General features: G+C 44.0%; 1 protein-coding gene across 1 annotated transcript in view; it reads right to left on the reverse strand.

Moving 5' to 3' along the window:
- ABCA4 (ATP binding cassette subfamily A member 4) overlaps window positions 1-23,680 on the reverse strand; it is a 128,166-nt gene that overhangs the window by 57,018 nt on the left and 47,468 nt on the right. The window contains exons 14-19 of the mRNA XM_032594091.1: window positions 14,118-14,323; window positions 13,307-13,483; window positions 11,108-11,330; window positions 7,760-7,981; window positions 5,447-5,651; window positions 1,494-1,559 (exon numbers count right to left, since the gene is read on the reverse strand). Of these exons, the coding sequence (XP_032449982.1) occupies window positions 1,494-1,559; window positions 5,447-5,651; window positions 7,760-7,981; window positions 11,108-11,330; window positions 13,307-13,483; window positions 14,118-14,323 (1,099 nt within the window). The remainder of the gene's footprint in view (window positions 1-1,493; window positions 1,560-5,446; window positions 5,652-7,759; window positions 7,982-11,107; window positions 11,331-13,306; window positions 13,484-14,117; window positions 14,324-23,680) is intronic.

The following is a 23,680-nucleotide window of genomic DNA, read 5'->3' on the forward strand; positions in this document are numbered from 1 at the left end:
ATTTTCAAATCGACTACCCACAATTCCTTTGATCACTTTACTAGCTACCCTACTGCACTAACACGCAACAACATAGCAGGGAGAGATCTTCTACATAGTTTAGTCAGCGGGTGAGTTCCTTGCCAGGAAATGTGTGTCCCAGTTCCAGATTTTGTCCCAAGTGACAAAAGTAACTTAGACAAGACACTGGTCCTCTTGAGCTCCATTTCTTTGTCTGTGAGAGGAGGGGATTAGGTGGGAAAACTCAGCTCTTTTCTGATTTTAGAGACAGTTAGGAATCTATTTCAGTCTAGCCTGTGAGGCAGGTGAAAAATATTTGGCTGCTGTTAGCAAAAATACATGTGATTCATTTTTGAAGGAGCACATTTGTCTTAAGAATTTTTTTTTTGAGAGACAGATTATCTGCTGAAATTGTAGAGGGAAAAAATGCCTACAAGTTTTGATATTCACTGAAATTAGAAATGTTCAGGAATATGCTCCTGTGTTGAAAAACCCCATTTACAATGGATAACTTTATTATGGTTGAAATTTAAAAGTTATAGACAAGATAGACAAACCAACATAACAGAAAAATACTGAGCTGTTGAAGTGCTATTTGTTTGAACCATAAAAACAAAACAAAACAAAATAAACCACCCAAGCCTTTTTTAAAGGCCCCAGGCTAATCACCTACAGAAAACAAACATCTATCTTAGTGCTTAAAGGATAAATCCTGGCCTAGACCCAATAATATAAAATAAAGTGCAGGTAGGTGAGGAACAGATTGGAAAGTATTTCTTTCGCTTCCAGAAACTACCAGCTCCAAGGAAGTCCCCAGTAATCACGGCAGGAATTTCTTGCCTTCTCATACCTCACAAAAGAGTCTATGCAACTTCTAGAACTCTCTCTGGGCTTCCTGTCCTGTTTAGTAGGAGAAGTACATTTTAGGTAAGATGCATTCTGGGCAAATACTCCCTTACCCCTCTTCCCCAACCATAAGTAAGATGAGTATTAGAGAAGAGTCTGGGAGTGTTTGTCTTGAAGATCATAGCTTCACTCCAACCTCTGGATGTACCTTTACCTTGGGAGAATGCATTAATTTATATTTTGGAAAGGAATAAAAAAGCAGGAGGGGAGGCAAAAGGTACAAAGGTTTCTTCATGATTCTATGGATCTCCCTGCTTTAAATTGAGGAGTTGCAAAAGTCATTTGCACCCTAAAGTGGTTTGGCCTTTTTTTACTAGGCAATTTAATCCGCTGGGCACAAGCTGTATAGGACACAAGGGTTTAGCAATGCTCAGCCATTCACCCTGGCCCAGCAACTCCCAAAGGTGCGTTCCTAGAGGCTATGATGCTGCACCACAGTGGCAGAGCCCTCAGGAGGTAGCTAACTAATCAGGAATCACACACTTGACAGAAGGAGCCACCTCTATAGCCTATGTGTATCCATGACATAGCCAAAGGAGTTAGTTTCAAACATTAAGATTTTTATCAAAAAATTTTAAACAACTCACCTTCACCACCAAGCCAATAGGACTCTTGCAGAAGGAAGTACCAAGGAAGTGGGGTTCCATAGTTCCCTAAAAATGACAGGTAAATCATTTGAAATGACAGGGAAAAAGCCAAAGGAGTCCTGCATTACCACAGTTCTATAAAATCTGGAATTTATTTCTCTGAATCTCAAAGTACAACTATAGATATTTATAGTTCATAAGCATTACAGGGGCTCCCACAAAGACTACTCCTTCCAACATGTTTGAATTCAAAAGGTCACTTTTTTGGGTGGACCCAGCAACACTAAGACTGATGATCTTGGTTGACGTTAGTTTTCCAAGAAAACATTTTATTAAAGAATTTAATCATGCCCTTTCTCAACAATCACCAGATGATAGTAATGATGATAGTTACTAACATTTATTGGATGCTCTTTCCATGTCGGGCATTATTGTAAGCACTTTTCATGCATTAAATATATTTTTTTAAGTTTATTTATTTATTTTGAGATAGAGAGCGGATGGGGGCAGAGAGAGAGAGAGGGAGAGAGAGAATCTTAAGCAAGTTCTGCGCTGTCAATTCAAAGCCTGATGTGGGGCTCAAAGTCACAAACCCTGAGGTCATGACCTGAACCAAAATCAGGTTAACTGACTGAGCCATCCAGGTGCCCCTGCATTAAGTAATTTAATCCTGGAAACAATCCTAGGAGATAGGCAATGGTATTCTTGTGAATAAGGAAACTGAGGCACACTGAGTTTGATTCTTCTGCCCAAGGTCACAGATAATTAAACAGAGGTATAGGAATTCCAATATGGGTATCTGGTTCTAATACCACTGATCTAAACTATCCTATGCTATTGGATCCATCTGGATTTCAAGGAAAAGACTCCCAAATGCTCCACTTCTCTTAGCAGGCTTTGCTCCCTTTAAAATGTTAATTTTGTAAGAATACTTTGTTTATTTAATATTATCCCATGTTCCATGACCACTAGAACGTCAGCCCTTCAAGTGTAGGTCTGGGTTTGTCTTTTCCACCCCTCTTTGCCCAAATGCTAGTGTTAAGCCAAACATATAGGTGCTGCTCAGTAAATAGTTGTTGGACAAATTAAAGTTTCAGCTCCGCTAAAATAAAGCCCTTGGATTATGGACAAATTTCATTTTCAATCCAACTAATTTTCAATGATTATATCTCCTAGTGGCCCAGTGAGATAGAAAAGCTGAGGCAAAGCAGGTCAAGTGTATTGCTCAAAGTCACCATTATGGGTTGAATTGCACCCCCTCCCAACCCCCAAAGATACCTTGAGGCCCATGGTAGAATACAAAATAGTTGGTTTTGTCCCCAGTTCCCAGCACAGAGCTTGTAAACCCCTTAGAATTTCCTGAGTCATAGGAATGTCTTTTGTTGTTCATAACAAGCCCCTTTCTCAACCATATCTGTGTTTATGCTAATGAGGTGACTCAGGGTAGGGGCCCTAGATAGCTTCAGGATGGGGGCTGGTCGCCAGAAAGACCAGGCCTGGGAAAAGAGGATAGAAACTTTCAGCCGTACCCTCCATCCTGGTAGAGAAGGGGGCTGGAGATGGAATTATAGAAACTTTTGAAGGAGATTCAGGGAGCTTCCGGGTTGGTGAGCACATCAAGGTGCTCTCAAGGTAGTGCACCTGGAGAGGGTATGGAGGCTCCATGCACCACCCCTCCTGTACCTCCATTTAAGCACCTCTCCCGTTTGGCTGTTCCTGAGTTGTATTCTTTATTATAAAGCTGTAATTGTAAATAGACAACTTTCCTGAATTCTGTGAGTTGTTCTAGTGAATTATTGAACTGGGGAGGTGGTTGTGAGAACACCTGAATTTGTGTTCAGTTGGACAAAAGTATGGTAGCTTGGGCACTGTATTTGCTGCTGGTATCTGAAGTGGGAACAATCTTGTAGGACTGAATCTGCTTGTGGGGTCTGTGCTAATTCTGGGTAGTTACTATTAGAATTGAATTGTATTGTTGGACACCTGGTTGCATTAGAGAAATAGCTGATGCTGGGAAAAAATGACACATTTGGTATCAGAAAAAAAAGACCCCAGAGTCTTAACCTCTGGCCCTGTTTGGAAATAGTTACTGCTAATGTGCTTAGTTGAGATTAAGTCACATTGGACTAGATAGAACCCTAATCCAATATGACTGGTATCCTTATAAGAAGATGGCCCTGTGAAGACAGACACACAGAGGGAGAACGCCACGTGAAGACAGAGATTGTTGAAAAACCACCAGAAGGGGGAAGAGGCAGGGGAGGCTCCTTCCCCTGCAGATTTCAGGGGGAGCATGGCCCTGCCAACACCGTGATTTTCTACTTCTAGTCTCCAGAACTGTGAGACAAAAAGAAAAAAAAGAAAAAAAATTGTTTTAAGCTACCCAGTTTGTGATGTTTTGTTATGGCAGCCTTAGGAAACTAAGATAGTCACACGGCTAGGATCCAAACCCAGGCCTTCTGGCTCAGCCTAGCAATCCTTCTCCTATTCCAGGGTTGCTGCCTATGTATTTCTGCCAACAATGGCTGCCCCAAGACGATGTGAGTTCATCCCTCCCCAGGGACTGGGCCCAGCCTCACTCACCCTGCCTGCTCTTGGCCAGAGCACTGAAAGCCTGGTCATGGCTGCCACAGCATTAGGTGGCAGTTGGTTCGACTTGGAACCCACTCAAATGGAGGCTGGACTTCTCTAGCTACCGGGAAATGCTGATTTGAAGGAAAATCTGATTTCTACACAGCAAAACAAAACTGTGCAAACACCCAGTTTTGATTCAGGAGTTGCTCTTCCATGCTGCAGATTAATCAGGTATTCATTCAATGTCCACCAAAAGTCAGGCACTATTTGTGGCACTGAGCCTGAAACACTGAACAAAACAGACTGTGGGCCCACTCTCATTGGCCCATATTCTACTAAGGGTAGAGAGTCAAGAAACAAACACATAAAGATACATCACGGCAGATAGTGATGTCTCAAAAATAAAGCGGGATATTCAGGAGCACTAAAGGAATGTTATTTATATAGGGATAGATATTTAGATATTTTCAATCTGGAAAGACTCCAGTGATGACGTGACATCTGAACATAAGACTGAACAAAAGTGAGGAAGCAAGCCTGCAGGTATGTAGGGAGGGTGATGTAGAAACATGCTCCAGGCAGTGAGAACAGCAGGTGCAATGGTCCTGAGGAGGAAATGTACTTAGTGTATTGAAGAACAGTCAGTGACGAGGCAGATGTGGCTGGAACAGAGAACATGAGGTAGAAGGGAAGGACACGAAATGGGGCAAACAGTTAGAGGCTGATAATGAAGCACTTTCTAGGCCAGGGCTGGGACACTGGATTTTACTCTGGGCAAGAGGAAAAACCACTGGAGGGATCTGAACAGAAGGCTGACACTATCTGACCCAGATTCTGAAAGGATCTCTGAATACAGCATGGAGAACAGACTGGTAGGCGATGACTATGGAAGGAGGCTTGGACTGGTAAGGTAGTGGTAGAGGTGGTGACAAGGGATCAGATTCTGGATCTATTTCTAAAGTAGGGCCACCAACATTCACTGATGGATTTTTGACCTAAGTTTAAGTTTCAAATGCTGGCTATGAAAGTCCAAATTGAAAGAATTTAGGAAGGATGAGATTAAAAAAAATTTTTTTTTCAACGTTTATTTATTTTTGGGACAGAGAGAGACAGAGCATGAACGGGGGAGGGGCAGAGAGAGAGGGAGACACAGAAACGGAAACAGGCTCCAGGCTCTGAGCCATCAGCCCAGAGCCTGACGCAGGGCTCGAACTCCCGGACCGCGAGATCGTGACCTGGCTGAAGTCGGACGCTCAACCGACTGCGCCACCCAGGCGCCCCGGAAGGATGAGATTTAAACCAGATGAAAAGATGGGAGAGGGCTGGGAATCTGAAGAACCCAGTACCAGTACCTTTACCCTCAAGAGGTTGACACTTACCTGGAAAAACCTGGTCGAGGTACCAGGCAAGCAGTCCATACAGAGCAGCATCAAGGAGCATCATCTTCATAGACATCAGGAAGCTGAATTCATCCCCTTCCATGGGGCTATTCCCGATATTGCCCCACTGCAGCCCCAGGCCTTGCTCCTCAAAGCGTACCAGGTACTCAGTGCCAAACCCAAATGCCACAGGAGACAGCAGGCTCTGCAGTGAGGCAGAGGGCACAGGAGATCAGCAGAGGTCTTTTATTCAACACAACAGCAGCCAGATGCCCTCAGGCTAGGAAGGAGGGCCAAAAGAGTGTCCAGGTTGTGTCCAGGTGTAAGGATACCCCAGGGAGGGGTTAAGGCAGTCTTTCCACAGGAAGAAAATTCTGAAAATGCCTCTCAGGACTTGGGGACCCCTGCCCAATACTCACTGGGCCATCTCTCACCTGTTCAATGGAATACAGTTGTGTCATGGGAAAGACAAATACCACAAAAGCACAACACACCAAAGGACCAGAGGTCCTCATGTTCACCTTCCTATCTTTCCCCCCTTCTTCCTACCTCTTTTTTTTTTTTTTCAACGTTTTTATTTATTTTTGGGACAGAGAGAGACAGAGCATGAACGGGCGAGGGGCAGAGAGAGAGGGAGACACAGAATCGGAAACAGGCTCCAGGCTCCGAGCCATCAGCCCAGAGCCTGACGCGGGGCTCGAACTCACGGACCGCGAGATCGTGACCTGGCTGAAGTCGGACGCTTAACGACTGCGCCACCCAGGCGCCCCCTTCCTACCTCTTTCTTAACATCACACAGTTCTTGACAGAACAATGGGAATAACTTGAGCTTCTCTGTGTGAATCCCATTAGAAGGGTCCACAAAGTCATTGGTGTCCTAGGGCAGTCTAGGGGCCAGGCAAAGGATGGTCCCATGACTTCCTGAGGTCTGTCAGTGAGGCCAGAAAAGCCTCAGATTACACTGATGTCACCTTTTCTCATCTCCAGACTGGGGACAATCATTTTCTTAGGTTCTCTGTAGAGAGAACAAGTCAACTAAATAGGTGGTGTCCAAAAGGAAGCTGAAGAGGAAGGTCCACAGCCAAATCCCCACAGGTGGTCCCTTGCATGGCATAAAGCACACAAGCACATACAGAGGGATGGGATCTTCTCATTTCCTCTGCTCAGAGGCCTCTCTGTAGCTTGCAGGACCCAGGGTAGGGTTCAAATTGTCTGTCTATTGAAGGAAGAGATTCTCCAGCTGTAGGTTCACAAAAACCATTGTAAAAATATCAGCTCAGCCCTGGTCCACACAGCTGCCAGAACTATAGCTTCTTGGTGGATCCATACACCCATGAAGCTAGTGGTGGCCTCAAAGTACTGATGTCTACTCAGTATATCAAGAGAGCCCAGCTCTGCCCACAGGCTGAGTCAGAAGGACTTCTTGCTACTAGACCATTATGATTTTAGAAAATTGGATACTATAAATAGCAGCAATTAATTTCTTGTTTAACATGAGAAGTAAAAGGCAGATGCCCTGGCAGCTCTACAGCCAGATAAGTTTGAGTTTGATAAGGACAGCTTACACCTTGGATCTTTCCTCAATAAGAAGCAGGTGGTAGTCCTTTCTTGACTCCACTGCATAGAGAACTATGGAGGGAAGTTCTCAAAGACAAAACAGTGCACCCAAGAGAGCATGAAAACTGTTTGAGCCTGGTTAATGAGAGGGTGGAAATGGCCCATTTGAAAATAATAGAGAAAAAGGCAGTACCGTTAGTTTGGGAATTGTGAACTAAGAAGTCTATCTTTCAAGAAAATCCTCTCCTGGCAAGAAGGCTTGGCTCTTAACTGGCTCATTTCTGTACCCTTTCTGCACAGTGGTATACCATGATGAAGACCGTTGTAAGCTACCCGGATTCAAGTTTTTACGGAGAAAAAAGAAAGTTTTTAAAGAATGGAAACATCTTTCTGGGCCTAACAGTTAGGGGGCTAGCTCCCTCCCTTCTGGATCTTTTCACATGATTTGAAAATAAAACTGAGTGAAATGGTCCACATTCTTCTCCTCTTGTGGACACATAAAGGGACCAATGAGTTGAACTGGTTTTTGACTGCTTCCTAGGGCAGACTCATCAGGCGGGTTTGGTAAAGAGGGACGGTTAGGTAGCTCAGGGTGACGACTGCTCCAACTTTTGCCCCTGTGTCTTTAAACCTTACTTCCCTTTGAGCCAAAAGGCAAAGCGGATCCCCTCAAAGGGCAGGCCCGTTTTCCAGGACCACTACAGACCCCTCAAAGAAAATGTATCATATATTAGGAGTAAGTCCAAGGTCCCTCACCACAGCCATCTTCAGATCAGACGTCATTCGGTCCTGCCAGGCGAAGCAGAGAATGTGTGGCAGGTAGAGGGTGAAGTAGATGACACCACTACAGGCTGCTGCCAGGCTGGCCCTGGAGAAGAAGGTGCTGAGCAGGAAGCACTGCATGATCGTAGCAGTGGAGAAGGCCAACAGGAACAGGAAGAGGATGAATGGATTGCTGTAATGTAGGATCCTTCCATGCTGAAACCAAAGAGGCCATCTGAGTCAGTAATTTCCACCCATGTCCACGGCACCATCCCTCTCAGGGGGCAACCTCTGTGCAGCGATTCTGGGCCTTCAGAAGCCCTTGCTCCAGAGTGGTCTCTCCACCATCTTTGACTGGTGCCTAAATTTCCACATTTGAGACTCAGTGTGTTGAATTCCTTTAATCCTGTGAGTGTCATTCTCCCTGGGAGGGTAACACATTAGGCTGCCTATCAGTATGAGTAATTATTATGTATTAAGTAAGCAAATCTTTGATGGGAAGGGAGAAATAAGTCTAGAGGAGGAAGTCTAGGGGAGGAAGATCTTAGAACATCAAGAGCTCCAAGATACACTGAGGAGATGAGGGACAAGAAAGGGAGATAGGAGAGCCCCCAACAAGCTGTAATGTTTTGCTTGGGGCCTAACCTGCTGACTCAATCATGTGTATTCTGAGATTTACTACTCACACTGGTAAAAATATCAGTAATTAATCCACATCACTTGGAAGTGGATTAATCGTCCTCCTCCAACAATATCATCCAAATACATTTCATAGAACCCGTGGGCAAATACTCAGTATCTTTAACATTAACTAATGACTATGTAGAAATCAGGACCAAATCAGCAATTTTCAGTAAGTGAGCTGTTGCCCAACCACATTATAGGAAAAACTGAGATGTTCACGCTTATTAGGCTTTCTTAGTTCTCCTTTACTATAGACCTCCTATGAGGAATTTTACGCTTTGCACATAACTCCAAATACATATAGATTGTCTTGTTCTTTTCTTGGGAGCATAAAGGCACAAATAGGTTCATCTCTTGAATGGGTTCTGATCAAGTGGTAGTGGTGCCCTGAAGCACCAGATTCCTCATAGGAAAGAGAGACAATGAGCAATGTGTGAGTGTGTGGAAGCTGAGTGGAACACAGATGCGCCACTTAGCTGCTATTGCTACCGATTCTCCCTCATTCACACACTTGTGCCTGCCAGGCACAACGGAACAGATTAAAAAATAGAATAAAACAAATGGGAAAGGAGGGTGGAAGAGGGCTATGCCTAACTAGAACAAAACTCTGAGGAACTCTAAATGAAAGTCAAAATTAGGACTCAGAGCTCCTGATTTTGTGTGTCAAAGAGCTCCCCACATCACCTGGAAAGCACAGTCCTTTTCCTTAATCACACAACTCAGGAAAAGCAAGTTCATGGCTGAACATGTGGCTATGGCTGGAAGAACTTTAAGATGGTTGCTGGTATTTTCAGAAGAATAAAATCAGTTTCTTACCCCAGCTCAAAGCAAAGTCCTAGAAACTTCCAGACCTGTGTAGTCTCTCACTGACAAGACAGAGGGGACAGCTACTTGGCTGACCCAACAGACTTACAGGCCTTAGCTTCCTCTAATGACCACTGTTCTTCTTTGTTCCTAATAGCCTGAATAACAGTGGAACCCGCCCCATTGTCCAGCTTCCAGATTCTTTCCTGCAGAGTTGAGGTGGGAAGGAAGAACAAGGCAAAGATGGGAGCGTCATCCTAAGGAATCCTATTCTGGTGTGGAAAGCTCTGTTTCCGTCATCACTGGAACAATGTCCTGGTTCCCACAAGGAGAAACCTCTTTGTGCAAGAAACTCTTAGTGAACATTCTTTACCTCACGTCCTAAAAGCTTTGAAGTCTTAATACCCATTCTTAGGAAGGCAGATCTCAATGTCACTTCTCAGACATTGCAAGAAAACACACACGTTTATCCATTTTGCCTAAGTCTGACGCTTATGCATTTTGACTCCTTTAATTCTGAGGACACAAAATGCCTTGGAAATGGGAAAAGGAGCAGACTGAAGGATGGGAAGGAACAAGGGACCACTAGAGGAAGATAAGGAGCTTAGCTTCTCCCCTCCTCTTTGTGGAGCTCCAGGACTCTGCACATTTAAAGCCACCAATTTAAAGCGAGGTTGCCTGAGCAGAATGACCTCTACATCAGAATTTTGACAGGGCTCTAGCACTGGGTTTAACTAAGGTCACAGAGCACACTGAATCTCAGTGCAACACTGAAAACAAAACCCTTCAGAATTAGTACATTTTACTGCAAAGAGAAGGGTTAGGATTTGGTTTAACTGAATATCTGCTGGATGGACAGGATATATGATGGAATATTCTTGGATCAGGTTGACACCAGTATGATCCAGCACGGGATGGGACACAACCAGAATCTATGGTTCAGCATACATGTTGCCTATTGCAGAGGGGCGCTTAATATGACAATACTAGAGAGGCAGAACAAGCTTGATAACACCAAGCTTGAAGTTTATACCAAATCCCATCTAATAAACATTTTAAAAAACTACCCAAATTTATGAAGTTATCATCTAACAAGTACAGAAGATCATCTGCTGTGGAGGAACTGCAAATGAAGGATAAGAATATATTATGAAATACTGTTTTATTTCCAAGTCTGGCCTGTGAGGGAGCTGCAAGCTTGCAGAGGATGGACCTATGTGTGCTGTCTGCAGCTATAAATACTCCTACCATGGAGAAAGGACAGACTCTAAATTCCATCCTTCGAAACAGAGTGGTCTTGGAGACTGTTCAGGCAGCAGAATGTCCTCTGATCAAGCCATGAATGGTGTCACCATGATGGTAATTAAACAGTCCAGGTCTTCTCTCCTAATACACTGAAAAGGCTCTTCACATTCCAACTCCAGCTGCTGGCTAGGGCAGTAATCCCAGGAAAACATTCTTTGTACTGATTTCTTCTGTGTCTGCAAAGATAGAACCCTTTGCACATACAATCACTCTGTGCTGGGCTCTCCTAACGGCAGCTTCTCCAGATAGTCCATGGAATGGGGTTAGATAGTCTATGCAGACTGTAGCACACTGGGCAGAAAGTGGGAGCAGGGAACACAGTATGATACAGAGGTTCCTTGGGGGGACATTTTATCTGAGTATTTTCCACCTTGGCTGAAATCACCAGGCAGCTGCATATGGCCACTTTGGCTAAAATGGGCGGGCAGCTACATATCAGGCTATCCTTGCTGGCCAGATGACTGATGTAGGCATGAGTTCATTAATAGGAGGAAAGGTGGGAAGTACAAAACTATTCAAGATTTCCTGGACCTTCTCCATCTGGCTTACCATGATGAATGTGGTCAGAAGGAAGATGCTCATTGACATGATAGAGAAGCTGTCCAGGAACCAGGTAGACCAAATCACTGCATTGGAGACACCCTGATTTTTCAAGGTCTCCTTCAGTCGCAACTCCTTCTCCAAGACGATGCTCTTTACAGTCATGGAGACAGAGTAGATCCAGGCCAGCACCATGAAGATAGGAAAACAGCGGTTCAGGATGATCATAAAACTGAAGCAAGAGGAGAGAAACAGAATAGTAGAATGCCCTGTACCTGGTAGAGGTGGACTAAATATTTGTCAAATGAATGTGTTGAGAACAAAGCCCAGATGTAGGGAAAGGCAGAAAATCCCCACTGGGCATTCAAAAGGCATGAATCTTTTACTGCATTGCACTTTGCCCCGAAAGAATTACTTTTTCCTTAGACCAAGATGGTAGCTTTTTGGTTAGCCCAGATGAATGCTCTACAAGTAATATGTGTAAATAAAATTGTACTATGTATGTTACACAGTACAGACCTTGTAAATTCTTGTGGGAAAAAACTACAAACCTGTTGATGCAGTTGTGACTGGAATAGATACATGCTGACACTGAAGTCCAAGAAGGTTAACCACAAACAAAGGGACTTGGTGTTGGTGGTGAGATCCATAACTGGGCCCCCTAAACAGGTCAGGCAGCTTAGCACTATATATCCCAGAGGATCAAACCCCAACTAAGCAGGAAGAGGCACAAAAAAACCAGTGCCACCAGTGTGACACTTTCAGAAGGCAAATGACCCATCAATAAATCAAAATCAATCAGTAATCCAATACCACTAACTCCACCAGCCATGTACCAGTGGAATAATTCCATGGATATTCATTCTAGCAAGCAGGATAGATTTGATATTCTGGAATTATTTTATTGTGAACTTTACACATATTTTGCCTGCGCTTGATGTGCTAGGAAAGCCCTTAAGACTATTATCGATTGAAAACTGTTGGTTGTCAAAGGAAGGGCCCAATTCCAGTATGGGAGGGTTCTTTCTCAAGATGGCCCTAAGGACAGCACCAGAAATTCATAAAGCCTGCACTTTGGGGACCTGCCACCAGAGGGCTCTCCCACTCTAAATGGCCAGAATCCCTACTGCCTCCTCATTGTGTACCCCACTACCCTGCCAGCCACTCCCATTCTGATCCTAAAAGTGGAACCCCGCTTTTGCCTGTGGCTCCACATCCCATCTCCGTCTATTATCCGAAACCATAGTGACTACAGAACAAACATCATTATCTCTTTAGTCTTGTGTTGAGCTGAAGAAGGAGAACCAATTGGACTAGGGTGCTGAGAGAGCATTTCCTGTGCCCATACTGGGCTTTATCTTACTGTCTTGTCAGGCAGCAATTTGACTGTTCCTTTTTTCAGGCTGTGTGTGTTTGTCTCCTCTCTGAACCCCACAGACACAATGTGCACTATGGCGAACTTGCTAGTTTTTTTCTTTTTTCTTTTCTAGGAGTTGAATCCTAAGCTAATTGTAGGTCTCTGCTGCTGTCCTGGAAGCATTTCTGCCCCCATCCACCATGGTAAATGAGGCCTCCTAGTGTCCTCTTCCTCTTTGTCCCTCTATCATCCCCCAAATACACCTTCAGTAAATAATAGGCTACTTGCTTAGCTTACTATTGGCCAACAAATGTACAGTCCTGGGGGTGGGGATAGGGGTGGGCAGGAAGGGAGGGTTCCAGCTCATCCAACATATTCCTCTACATTCTCATTAAGCATGCAGCATGGGAATGTTAATTAAGGAAGGAGCTGCATTATTCTGAGGCTCCTAGGAACCAGACCTACTTGCAATGCAGAGTCCCAATTTGCTGATTTGGCAATCATTGGGGAAACACTCTGACCAGAACTCTTCCACATACCAAACATACTACGTAGTGGAAATTTAAAAAGCCTTTGTCCCCTTCCCCAACCTCACTTCCCTTGCTTTTATTTTCACCTTCCCTTCTCCAACCCACAACACCAACTCCTTTCTCCCTGCCACTTCATTTGACCATCTGGCCCTGCCTGGAGTCCAGGAGAAGCCAGCTCCTCAGTTAGAGCTCTATTCTCTTCAAGCCGGCCCCACTCTCTGGGTTTCTTTCCAAAGAGACTGAAGCCTGAGGAGTACTCCCATCCCACCCCAGCAAGCCGATTAGTGTGTCTGGGAGGAAGATTGGGAGCCTGTGACTCACGAGTCATCCACAAAGCAGGGATAAGGCATCTGCTGGAGATAGATTCCAACTGGAACTTCAACCTGCGCCTGACTCCTTGTGATCCCCTGTTCGATCATGTCCTGCAGATAGGCAAACCCTCCCCAGATGTATCGGAAATCTTCCACAGGATCGGCTCTGGGACCAGAATCCCAGTACCTACAAAGAAACCAACGGGAGGGACAAAGGATGTTAATGGAAATGGACAGCTTGCTGATGCTTCATAAGCACAAGGGGACTTGGAACTCATTCTCTTGAAATCTCACCCATAAAAATTTCCAAACTATCTGACTCTATCCTCTAATTCACAGTTTAAATCTGTTACAAATATCAGCCACATAAAGACTTGTAATTGCTTTCATTCAAGGACCCTACATTGTGCTTTATGAAATATCTTATCTCCTCTTAATTTTATTTTTAGCCTCAGTCCAGTCTCAATCCCTCACTCTGTATTCAAATGTAATTTCCCAGTGACTTTGGAGAAACCTTATTTGTAGAATCTCTATGTGAAGATAATTCAATCCCTAGAGGTTTCCATCTCCACATTGCACAAAGGCCAGCTGGGGACAAGTGCTGAGTTGGCAGGGTGGGGGGGGGGGGGTTGGTGATGACAGGGTAACTGAGCTCTCCTGGTCCCACCAACTAACAGGGCCAACTAGTTAGTTAGCTTAGGTCTCTGGTGCCAAAGTGTTTCTGTGCCTTTCCAAGTAACCCTCCTGTCCCTAGGAGGAGATGCTTCTTGCCCTTACATTCCTGGGGATATGTAGGCCTTCAAGGTTGCCTGAAACATCACCTGTCCTTGATCTTATTGGTTTTCTCCACCACATCTATGTCCATCCGGATCTTGTACTTCACGTGGGGTGGCAGGGCACTGGTCCAGGGATACATGTCAGGGAACACGACACCAGCCCAGAACCTGTTTTCCTCCAGCAGAGACAGGGCTCGTTGAGTGAGCTGAATTTCATCATCATAGCTTTCAAACTTATCCAGGATCAAGCACTGCAGATAATCACAAAAGTTGAGAGCATTTGAAGAACACCAACAGAAAAGTCTCAACTGCAAAAAAGGGCAGAGGGTAAGGGCTGCTGCCCCAAGGGATGGGTCAAACGCAAGATCTATGAACTTACTGTCTGCTTACCTGTGAGGTCTGGTGTCAATTTTTCACTGTGTCTAGATTTGTGGGTAAAGAGGGCCTACAAACGCTTACTTGCTCTCATCCCTCCAGATTTAGTGAGGGCTGCACTACTCGGCTGTCCAAGGCTGTCCAAATATGCAAGCCTTTAAAATGACAAAAATACTCACAGCTCTCACTCCTCAGCATGGGGAGGCAAGGGAGTGGGGTCACACTGGATACAGGCTGCTTTGAAGATCAGAAAGCAAGCCGATAAAAGAGTTTTAAAGAGAGAGAGAAATAGTCCTAGTGGCGAACCTTCCTGCCTCTCTGCAAACACACAATGATGGCCAGCTGAAGGATTAGAACAAGGAGGAAGAAAGAAAATAAAAGAAAGAGCCAAAATGATTTGGTCAGGAAAATCATTTCCAGTTACAGTTTTGACAGGTAATGTGGGTGGGGGAGAATTTCCTAATAGGTTTTTTTTCTCCCCCGGAAGAGACAAAACTCATTACCCACAAAAAAGCACTAAGAATTTCTTTTAATTTGAACATTGGGGCTTGTTCACTTTTATAGATTTGTTAAGGTATTAGACTACACTGGGATCTGATTTTTCCTTAACTTCTTGTTCCTATAATACACTAGGGTTATTGTGTCAATGTTTGTTTCTTAGAATATAACTCACGAGAGGTCAAATGGCCTTGTCTTGATTAATTTGTTCACCGAATACTTACCGAGAGCCTGTAATGTGCCAGAGCCTGCTGGCTCCAGGGATACAAGGAGGAAAGATAAACTTTCTTCTGAAGCTCTAGACCTAATAAAGAGAGGGTTGGAGTACACCAACCATAATACAGAATTACTGGGTTCTGATGAAAGCAAGCCCAGGGTAGTCTGAGAGTCCATCAGTAGCTAAGTCTACATGGAGGGGTATAGGAGGGCTGCCTGGAGGAAGGAACTCCTGAGTAGGATGAGGATGAGGAATTAGCCAAGAGAAAAAATCAAGGGGAAGGTCAGCTCCAGCATAGGGAACAGCATGTGGGGTGTCAGGAGACCTACAAGAACAGAGCAGTGGTTTCCATCTTTGGCTGTGTTTAGAACCACTGGAGAGCTTTACATAGACACCTACTCTCAGACACCACTCCAAACAATGACATCAGACCCTCAAAAGGGAGGGCCAGGGCATCAGCATTGTGCTGAATGCTCTTTCCAATGTGCAGACAAGTGGCAGTGACCAGAGGTGAATGGTGACAGGTGAGCACTAGGAAGGTGGATGGGGACATCAGTTGCCCTACTGCACTTGCAGTGTGACCAACCAGCAAAGGGTTTCCTAGGACATGCAGCTTTCCATGCTAACCAGAGGCCTTCAAGACAAACTCTAAAAAGGCGTAAGAAACCAGTGGAAAGTTTTAAGCAAGGGTATGATGTGTGGGGTCCGACTGTGTTTCAGTCACTGGTGAGGCAAGAAGGGAAGGAGGAAGACTGGTTAGGAGGCAGTTGTGACAGAGGCTTAAAGGAACACATAAACTTACACAGAGTCTGTGAGTTATCTGGAATCCTCAGTTTACTGAAGAAGAAACAGAACTGGAGGAGATCTGACAGAGGTCACACAGATAGCAAGTGGCTGGCTGTGGATTCCCTCCCCACTGTCCAGGAGGCCCAGACTTCCTCCCCTCATGTCAGAAACCTCGGATATAGCCTGGTCCACTGCCCCAACTGTGTGCTTCCAACTGTCTCGTAAAGCAGGAGAGCACAGTTATTATTTATCCTCACTTTGCAGTCCAGGGAACTTAGGTTCCAAGAAGTTGAGTAACTTCCCCAAAGTGGTGGAGTAGGTATCAAACTCTAGCTCACTTGATCCCACAACTAATATCTGAAGTAGAGAAGCAAGGATGGTGGACAGGTCATAAAGGAACTGATCAGACACCTGAGCTCCCGCTGACCTGGTAAGAAGTAGGCAAGCCCAACTCTTCACCCAACCCCTCACTGCTAAGTCTCCTTTAGGAAACCTCAGAGGGTCAACCAGAAGCCTCACTGTGGCCAAGGAGCTGAATCGGAACAACAAAGTACTGCAAACCCACCCTCTTTGGGCCTTCTGAACTAAACTGTCCCACCTCAGGCTCCACATCCTGGGAGCAGGTCCCATGTAATGTTCTCAGTCTTCTAGATAAAAAGAAAGGAAACAAAAGAAACTGTTAGCTTTCCAGATGATATGGGAAAGAGGAACACAGGTAATGAGAAAATATAGAGGGCCAAGGCTTAAGTGACACCATACTAAGTTATCTTAAATGGAAGTGGAATTTCTTTTTAAAATACCAGTAAGTGGGGTGCCTGGGTGACTCAGTCAATTGAGCGTCCAACTTCGGCTCAGGTCATGATCTCATGGTTCGTGAGTTTGAGCCCCACATGGGCTCACTGCTGTCAGCACAGAGCCTGGAGCCTGCTTCGGATCCTCTGCTCCCCTCTCTCTCTGCCCCTCCCCTGCTTATGCACTCTCTCTCAAAAACAAGTAACATGTTAAAAAAAAAAAAACACAAGTATAGTCATATATCACAGAATTAAAAAAATAGGAAATTTTCTTGACCCAGCTATTCTTTTGCAAACAGGCATTGCCCAGCATAGCACTAAAGGACTTAGTACCTCATGACACTGAAAGTCCTAAACATGTGTTTATTTTTTCTGGATGGAACTAACACAGGGTTTGGTATTTTATGATTTCCTTTTTTTGGGGGGGGGCAGGGAATATAGATTTTCACCACAATCTAAGACCAAGGGTGTGACTCCTAGCCCTGGTCAGTACTTAAAAGCATCCTAGGGGGACAGAGAACTGACAACCTGCTTGGGTAAGGAAGCATCAAAACTAAACTGCTAGAGTACATTAAAAAAGGAAGAAAAAGACATTTAAGTTTCCTCTGGGGAGACCCTGTCCAATAAAAATGTAATAAAATAATCTCATTAAAAAAAATCAGTTTGGGTGGCATCTGGCTGGCTCAGTTGGTAGAGCATACAACTATTTGATCTTGGGGTTATAAGTTTGAGCCCCATGTTGGGTATAGAGATGACTTAAAAAAATCTTTAAAAAAAACAATAAAAATAAATTAATAAATAAATCAGTTTAGCAAGTTTAGGTCTGCGTATATAGAATTTTAGTATTGACAAGGTGAATTTGAAATTAAATTTCTAAGATGAAAAAATTATTTTGGGAGATGGGATTCATCATAGTTTAACTGTGGTACACTGTGACACACGGACTATTCTACAAATTCACTCACAGTATCACAGGGCATTTGGACAGAAGGAGTCATAGAGGTTTTGTGGTCTGATATCCTTGTTTTACTGAAGAGGAAACTGGCACCAGAAGGGCAAAGGGCCTTGCCCAAGATCAATACAGGTCAGGAGCAGAATCTGAATCCGTGTCTTCAAACATCAAGCCTGAAGGGTAGTGCTGTTTCCACACGTTCCTCTAAGAGTAAGCCACACTTACTTTACAAAGTCAGGGCAAGAGAATTCCCAAACAGGAGGATCTCTTGCCCCTGTCCAGCAGAGCAGCACTGTACAGCAGAACTTGCCACATGGTGGAAATGTTCTATATCTGCCCTATCCAATATGGTGGCCAGTAACCAAGAAAAGCTATTGAGCACTTGAAAATGTCTAGCGCATCTGAGGCACTGAATTTTTTCTTTAATTAAAATTTAGCCACATGTTGCCACAGGTTATTGCTTTGGTCATCAAAGCTCTAGAGACAGTAAGTTATCAGAGGTCAAGGGCCATTCTTGTTCACTGTGGTCTCTGGAAGAGTGTTTTCTCGTGAAAAGGACGCAGTGTTTACTGAATTGAATTGATTTAAATTTAGACATCTTGAATGCTGTAAGAAATATAGCTTTACTACTGTATTTTGAACATAATCCTGTGCACCCTGGATTCAGAGGATAAACTAGGAGTAATTAGTGAAAAGTGAGTTTTTGGTATAATGTTAATGAGAGTGTAACTCTCACTGAAGCAAAAAAGCTAATAAAAACAAATATATTTTAATAATGTGACTTTCTGAGCCATCTAGCTCATTCTCTTTGAACTCTCCTTTCATGTCTTAAAGGGAAATCCATACTGGAATAAGCAGCTGATGTTTTCAGTGACATTGTTGAGACCCACAATGACGTGGGCTCCATCCTGGCTGTTTTATCAGGCAGCTGATTCACAGTCATGTTTCCTGCTGCCTCCCCCTAGATTGGTACCCTGATACTCTGTGGAAAAACAAAACTTAATAGGTTCTCAAACACTCATTTCTATCCTGAAACATCTGACCCATTTTCACAGCTATTTTCCCCATCTTGGAAAGTGATATGGCATAGTGTTTAAGAGACAAACAGCCTTGAATGCCATCCCCATTCTGCTGTTTTCTGATTGTATGGTCTGTGTTTCCCTATTGGCAAAACTGAGATACACCCTACCCCTCATAGGTGTGTTTTAAGGGTCACATGACAGTGTTTGGGAAGGGCCAGCCAGTGCCTCCTGGTAAGAATAAAAGCTGATGCTTACTGAAGGCTTACTACATACCCAAGCTGGCCCAAGGGCTTTACTCATATTAACCCTTGAATCCTTACAACCACGTCATGAGGTCAGTTACAATTATCATTCCAAGCTCATGTATGAGGCATAACGAGGCAAAATTGCTCTGGAGTGAGCCTATTTTTTTTTTAAACCACTTTATTGGCAAATGATTGACATACATGGAATGAGCCTATATTTTAACCACGGAGGACACTAAATTGGTCTCACAAATAAGGGGAATTTGATAAATACCACTTTTATTACTGTTTTTGCAAAATATTTTAAAAGTCAACAAAGTCTAACGGCTTTTAAGCCCCTGCCAAGTTGCCCTTCATTTGTGACAGCTGTCTGTCGGGGAAGGAGGGCAGCTATTTTCTTTCAATAATATGGCTGGGAACACAACCTATCCCAAGCTGATCTACAGCATTTTATCTGGTTCCAACAATACTATAGACTGAAGCCAAAGCCTGTGTCCCTCCTGGGCAATGGGGATATGGGTGGGGGTGTGTCCTAAATCACTAGTGTTCACTAGCTGCTCATTGGCCATCCAGTGAAAGTCAGACAACTCTACCCAGAGGAAGGTCTTATGAAGATAATCCAGAACGTCATCCTCACCAAATCTCCCTCAAGTAAAGGCGCAGTAATTTTGGAAGCTGTTTTGGACATAAGTCAGAAGTTCCTGGGTCAGCCTCTGAGATATGACTCATGATGTACCCTTGTATTCTCATGGGGAGGTCACCTGCCTCAGAGCAAGTGGCCTCATTATCTGTTGGTACTTGCTCTTGTCCCTGAAGTTAAAATCTCAGATAATGGGCATGTACACTTATGTGAGTGTGTGCATGAGTGTGTTTGGGAGGCAAAGATGAATGACTAAACCCATAGCTAGGGTCATGGATTTTGGCATATTTGGTTTGGTCTGATTAGCTTATAAGTGAAAGCATAGTAGGCTCTAACAAGGCTGAGGCCATGGAGTCTATCTAGAAAAGCTATCTGATTCTACACAGAGAGAAACTGTATGGTCATGGATGTTAGGGAAGAATACTGTAGGTAGGTAAGAATTGGCCAGTTTAAGGGTCTCAACATAAAGATAGCATCGCTAATGGGGAAAAAATTCAAAGGACATCTTCTGTGAATAAAAAGTCTGTGTCTTATGGCCTCAGAGGCTGATGATTCCAGGCAAATTTTGCAACCAGAGTTCAGAATCTGAAAAGAGAACCATTACAATGCCCTGTGACAGCCAAGGGCAGTAGGACGAGAGAAAAGGCTTCCTCGTTCCCTTCATTTCCCAACTGCTGTAGCCAGACCCCGGTGGCAAGGTGACCAGCACTTGAAGTCCGCACAAGCCCTACATTTCCTCGTTGGTTGTTTTGCTGATACTCCCCAGGAAGCAGAGTTCACCCTAGCGGAAGAGGTCCAAGCTCTCTCCATGGCAGGCAGCTGTGCTCAAGAGCCCTAGAGAATGCAGTCATTTGTTTACTCTGCTAAATCAAACACCACCTTGGGAGGAGAAGCTGCAGTAGCAGCAGGCTTCCTTCTTCAACTCTGACCTGCCAGACGCTAAATTCAAACACATTAAGTAATAGATGAATTAAATTATATACCAAGTGGAAGCGTGGCCCAGTGGAGGCAAAGAAAGAATCTCTCTTTTTGTTTGAACTTGATAATCACAGGGGAATGGCACCCTGCGTGGACATATTCTGACTAATACACCCAGGATGTGTCCAGGGATAAGGGAGAGGCTGCACCCTTAGAGATGTAGGCTCTGTAGTCCTGCCTCTTACATCTTTAACTTCCATACTAAGGCTGAGAACAAAGCAGCTGATGAATGCCAATGGAGGCCTGAGGTGGTCCTGCTGGTGTTAATGTGGACACCTGGGGTTCCTTTTGAAAAGTGCCAATGGATGTGGGCAAACATCCCAGAATGACTTTCCTGGCAGCTCTAGACTCTAACACTTAACATTCATTTCCCACCACGTGGAAAAAGCCACCAAATAAAATAGCTTTGGGCTGCTCAAGTTGGTTGGGATGGTGAGACAGAGAGGCCAAAGGCACTACAATAAATTTTATCTAACACACTGGGCACTGTGGACAGACATCTGAAACCTTCTACCACAAAGAGTGAGGAAATGCACTACGACTGGAAAACAAAGGGACAGGAAATGCACAGCTGCTAAAAAAAAATGTCTGTTTCTAAAACAAATAAATAATGAAACAAAAAAGGCAAGCTGGAGCACAAAGATATACACTGGGCAAAGCCACCAGATAATGCTTTCTATCTAATTGGTCTAAGGAAAGACATAATAACCTGGATAATAATTGCAGAAGACTGGAGCTCTCAAAGCTTTCGAGTTTAATCATTCCAACAACTCCGGGAGGTCAGTGTTACTGTATTCAAAGTGTTTCATAACCACCAGAGTCAGGCACTGTCCAGTCAGAGCACATTCTGATTACAAATAGCCAGTTCAGCCACTCTGGTAAACACTTCCCAAATTGCAGCTCAGGTTATCACCCTCATTTTTCAGGCGGTGGAATTGTATTGTAGCCCCAAATCACAGAACCCGTGAATAAGTGCTGGAGATGGCATCCTGTAACCTACAGAGTAAAAGCTCTCAGAAGCCAGGCCAGCTGACCTTTCCAGTCTCATCTCCAGACACTGCTGCTCCTCCCTACCCCCACCTACTCCCCTGATGCTACAGCCACACCTCTGCGCTGTGATTATGCTCTTCCTGTTGCCTGAAAGTATCTTTCTGCCTTGCTTAGCCAGCAAGTTCAATCTTTTAGACCGAGCATATATGTATTTTCAGTCTTAATTTGGCATGTATGGGCATTTACTTCATGTCACTGCAGCTCCACTAAGATAAAGTGGGAAGTCAAAAGATAAATAAGACAGAGTTTCAGCCCTTAAGGGGCTCAGGTCTATGGGGATGGGGAGGCTTATGAACAAATAATTATCAAGGGCTACGATGGAGGAATAGCATGTGTAGAGGAAGGCCTGAAAAGCAGGCGCTGAGTCCTGAAGGGGAGCCAGCTGGTGAAGGAGGGGAGGAGTCTGGCTGTCCAGGTGGGAGGCCTGGGGCAGCATGCCATCTCATACAATGCGGAAGACTCCTGGAGGAGCTAGACTGGGAATGTCTTCACCTTTACAGCAACCAGGTGTCACTAAGGAGCTTTCAGCAGGAATGTCATGGTGAAATTGGTTTTACAAAGACCTCACTGGAGGCAGCGTGGGAGCTGAGTAGAAGCAGTAGAAGAGAATGGAGATCCAGGGACCAGCTAGGAGAGATAATACAGACTCTGAACAGAGGCCATACGTGGAGAAGGAGAGGAAGCAGGGATTTCAGAGATGATTTGGAGAAGAATTGACAGTTCTTGGAGGATAGGTGACAGGTGAATTTGGATTTGTGCAATTTGTTTCTACTCCATCAGACTGAATCATTGTTCTAGGAGTCCTCTGAGAGACCATTAATATGGCGTTATTTAATATCATTCTTATCTCTCCCAATAAAGTGTGAGCTATTAGGGGTCAGGGATTATTTGTATTCAGATGTAGGTAGTTCAGTGCATGCAAATATATGAATGACCAAATCAGCTAAAATCATTTTGGTTTCCCACTCTAAATCTAGTTATTTCCAAGCAGAAAAGTCCCAATCAAAATAATGTCTATCATTCAGAGTATTACAAAATAATTGCTGTCTTCATTCAACTCATTATATAATTTATCCAGACAATACATACTGAGCCCCCACCAATGTGCCCCTCATAGTATAAAAGAAAGAACTTCCTCATTAGAGCCAGACAGGTCTGGACTTGAATTCTGGATCCCCCACTTATCTGCTGCGCTGTTAGGCAAGTCAGTCAACTTCTTTGAGCCTCCATTTTTAATTATATAAAATGAAAACAATCATGCCTACTGGCAGGCAGTTAGGAGGCTTACATGAGATGGCATATAAAAGTGCCTCAAATACAAGTCCCTTCCCTTCACCCATGACCCCAGCTCACCCCTCACCTGCGTTCTCCTTCCTCAGTCCCATTCTATGCTTCTGAGAGATTGAAGAGGCAGAGAATGATCTAGTTCATGGCTCTCTAAATAGCACTGCTCTGATGGTATAGACTTCTGCACTTTCTACCTCTCCCCTGATTTCTCCCTAGCTTCCCAGTGCATATCTAGAGCCAATGCATCAACAGAAGAAAGCAGTAGGAGAGATATTCCACAAATATCTACATATCTGACTCTAAAGATATTATGTGATCAGTGGCTTTATCTTTCTAATCCTATTTTTTCTTAGGCTAGCCTGAAAACTATACTCCCTGAGCACATTCTGGTTGGGTGGTGGTGGCATGTGGCCAGGAGCATGCAAGGTACAGAGGAAAAGCAGTCCAGAAAATCCCACTATGGCTAATTTATCAGCAAGATAATCACCATGAAGAAAACAAATATTAGCTACACACATATACTGACTGTGATGACATCTGAGGCAAAACCAGTTAATGAGTGCATGTTTTCTCAAGACTTAGGGAAAGGTAGCTTTGACTGGTTCAAATACAATTTTATGCCTTGATTGGAGGTATTTTCATATTGAAATTTGGCTGAATTCAGCTTCCTGATGCGAAATTCAAGACCTGAAATTCAAATATACTATGTAAATTAAATACACTGTGAACTCTAAACAGTATCCCATTTGTGCCAGGCCTAATCTTTC

Source organism: Lynx canadensis, chromosome C1 (genome assembly GCF_007474595.2).
Source record: "Lynx canadensis isolate LIC74 chromosome C1, mLynCan4.pri.v2, whole genome shotgun sequence".
In the NCBI taxonomy this organism is placed as follows: Eukaryota; Metazoa; Chordata; class Mammalia; order Carnivora; family Felidae; genus Lynx; species Lynx canadensis.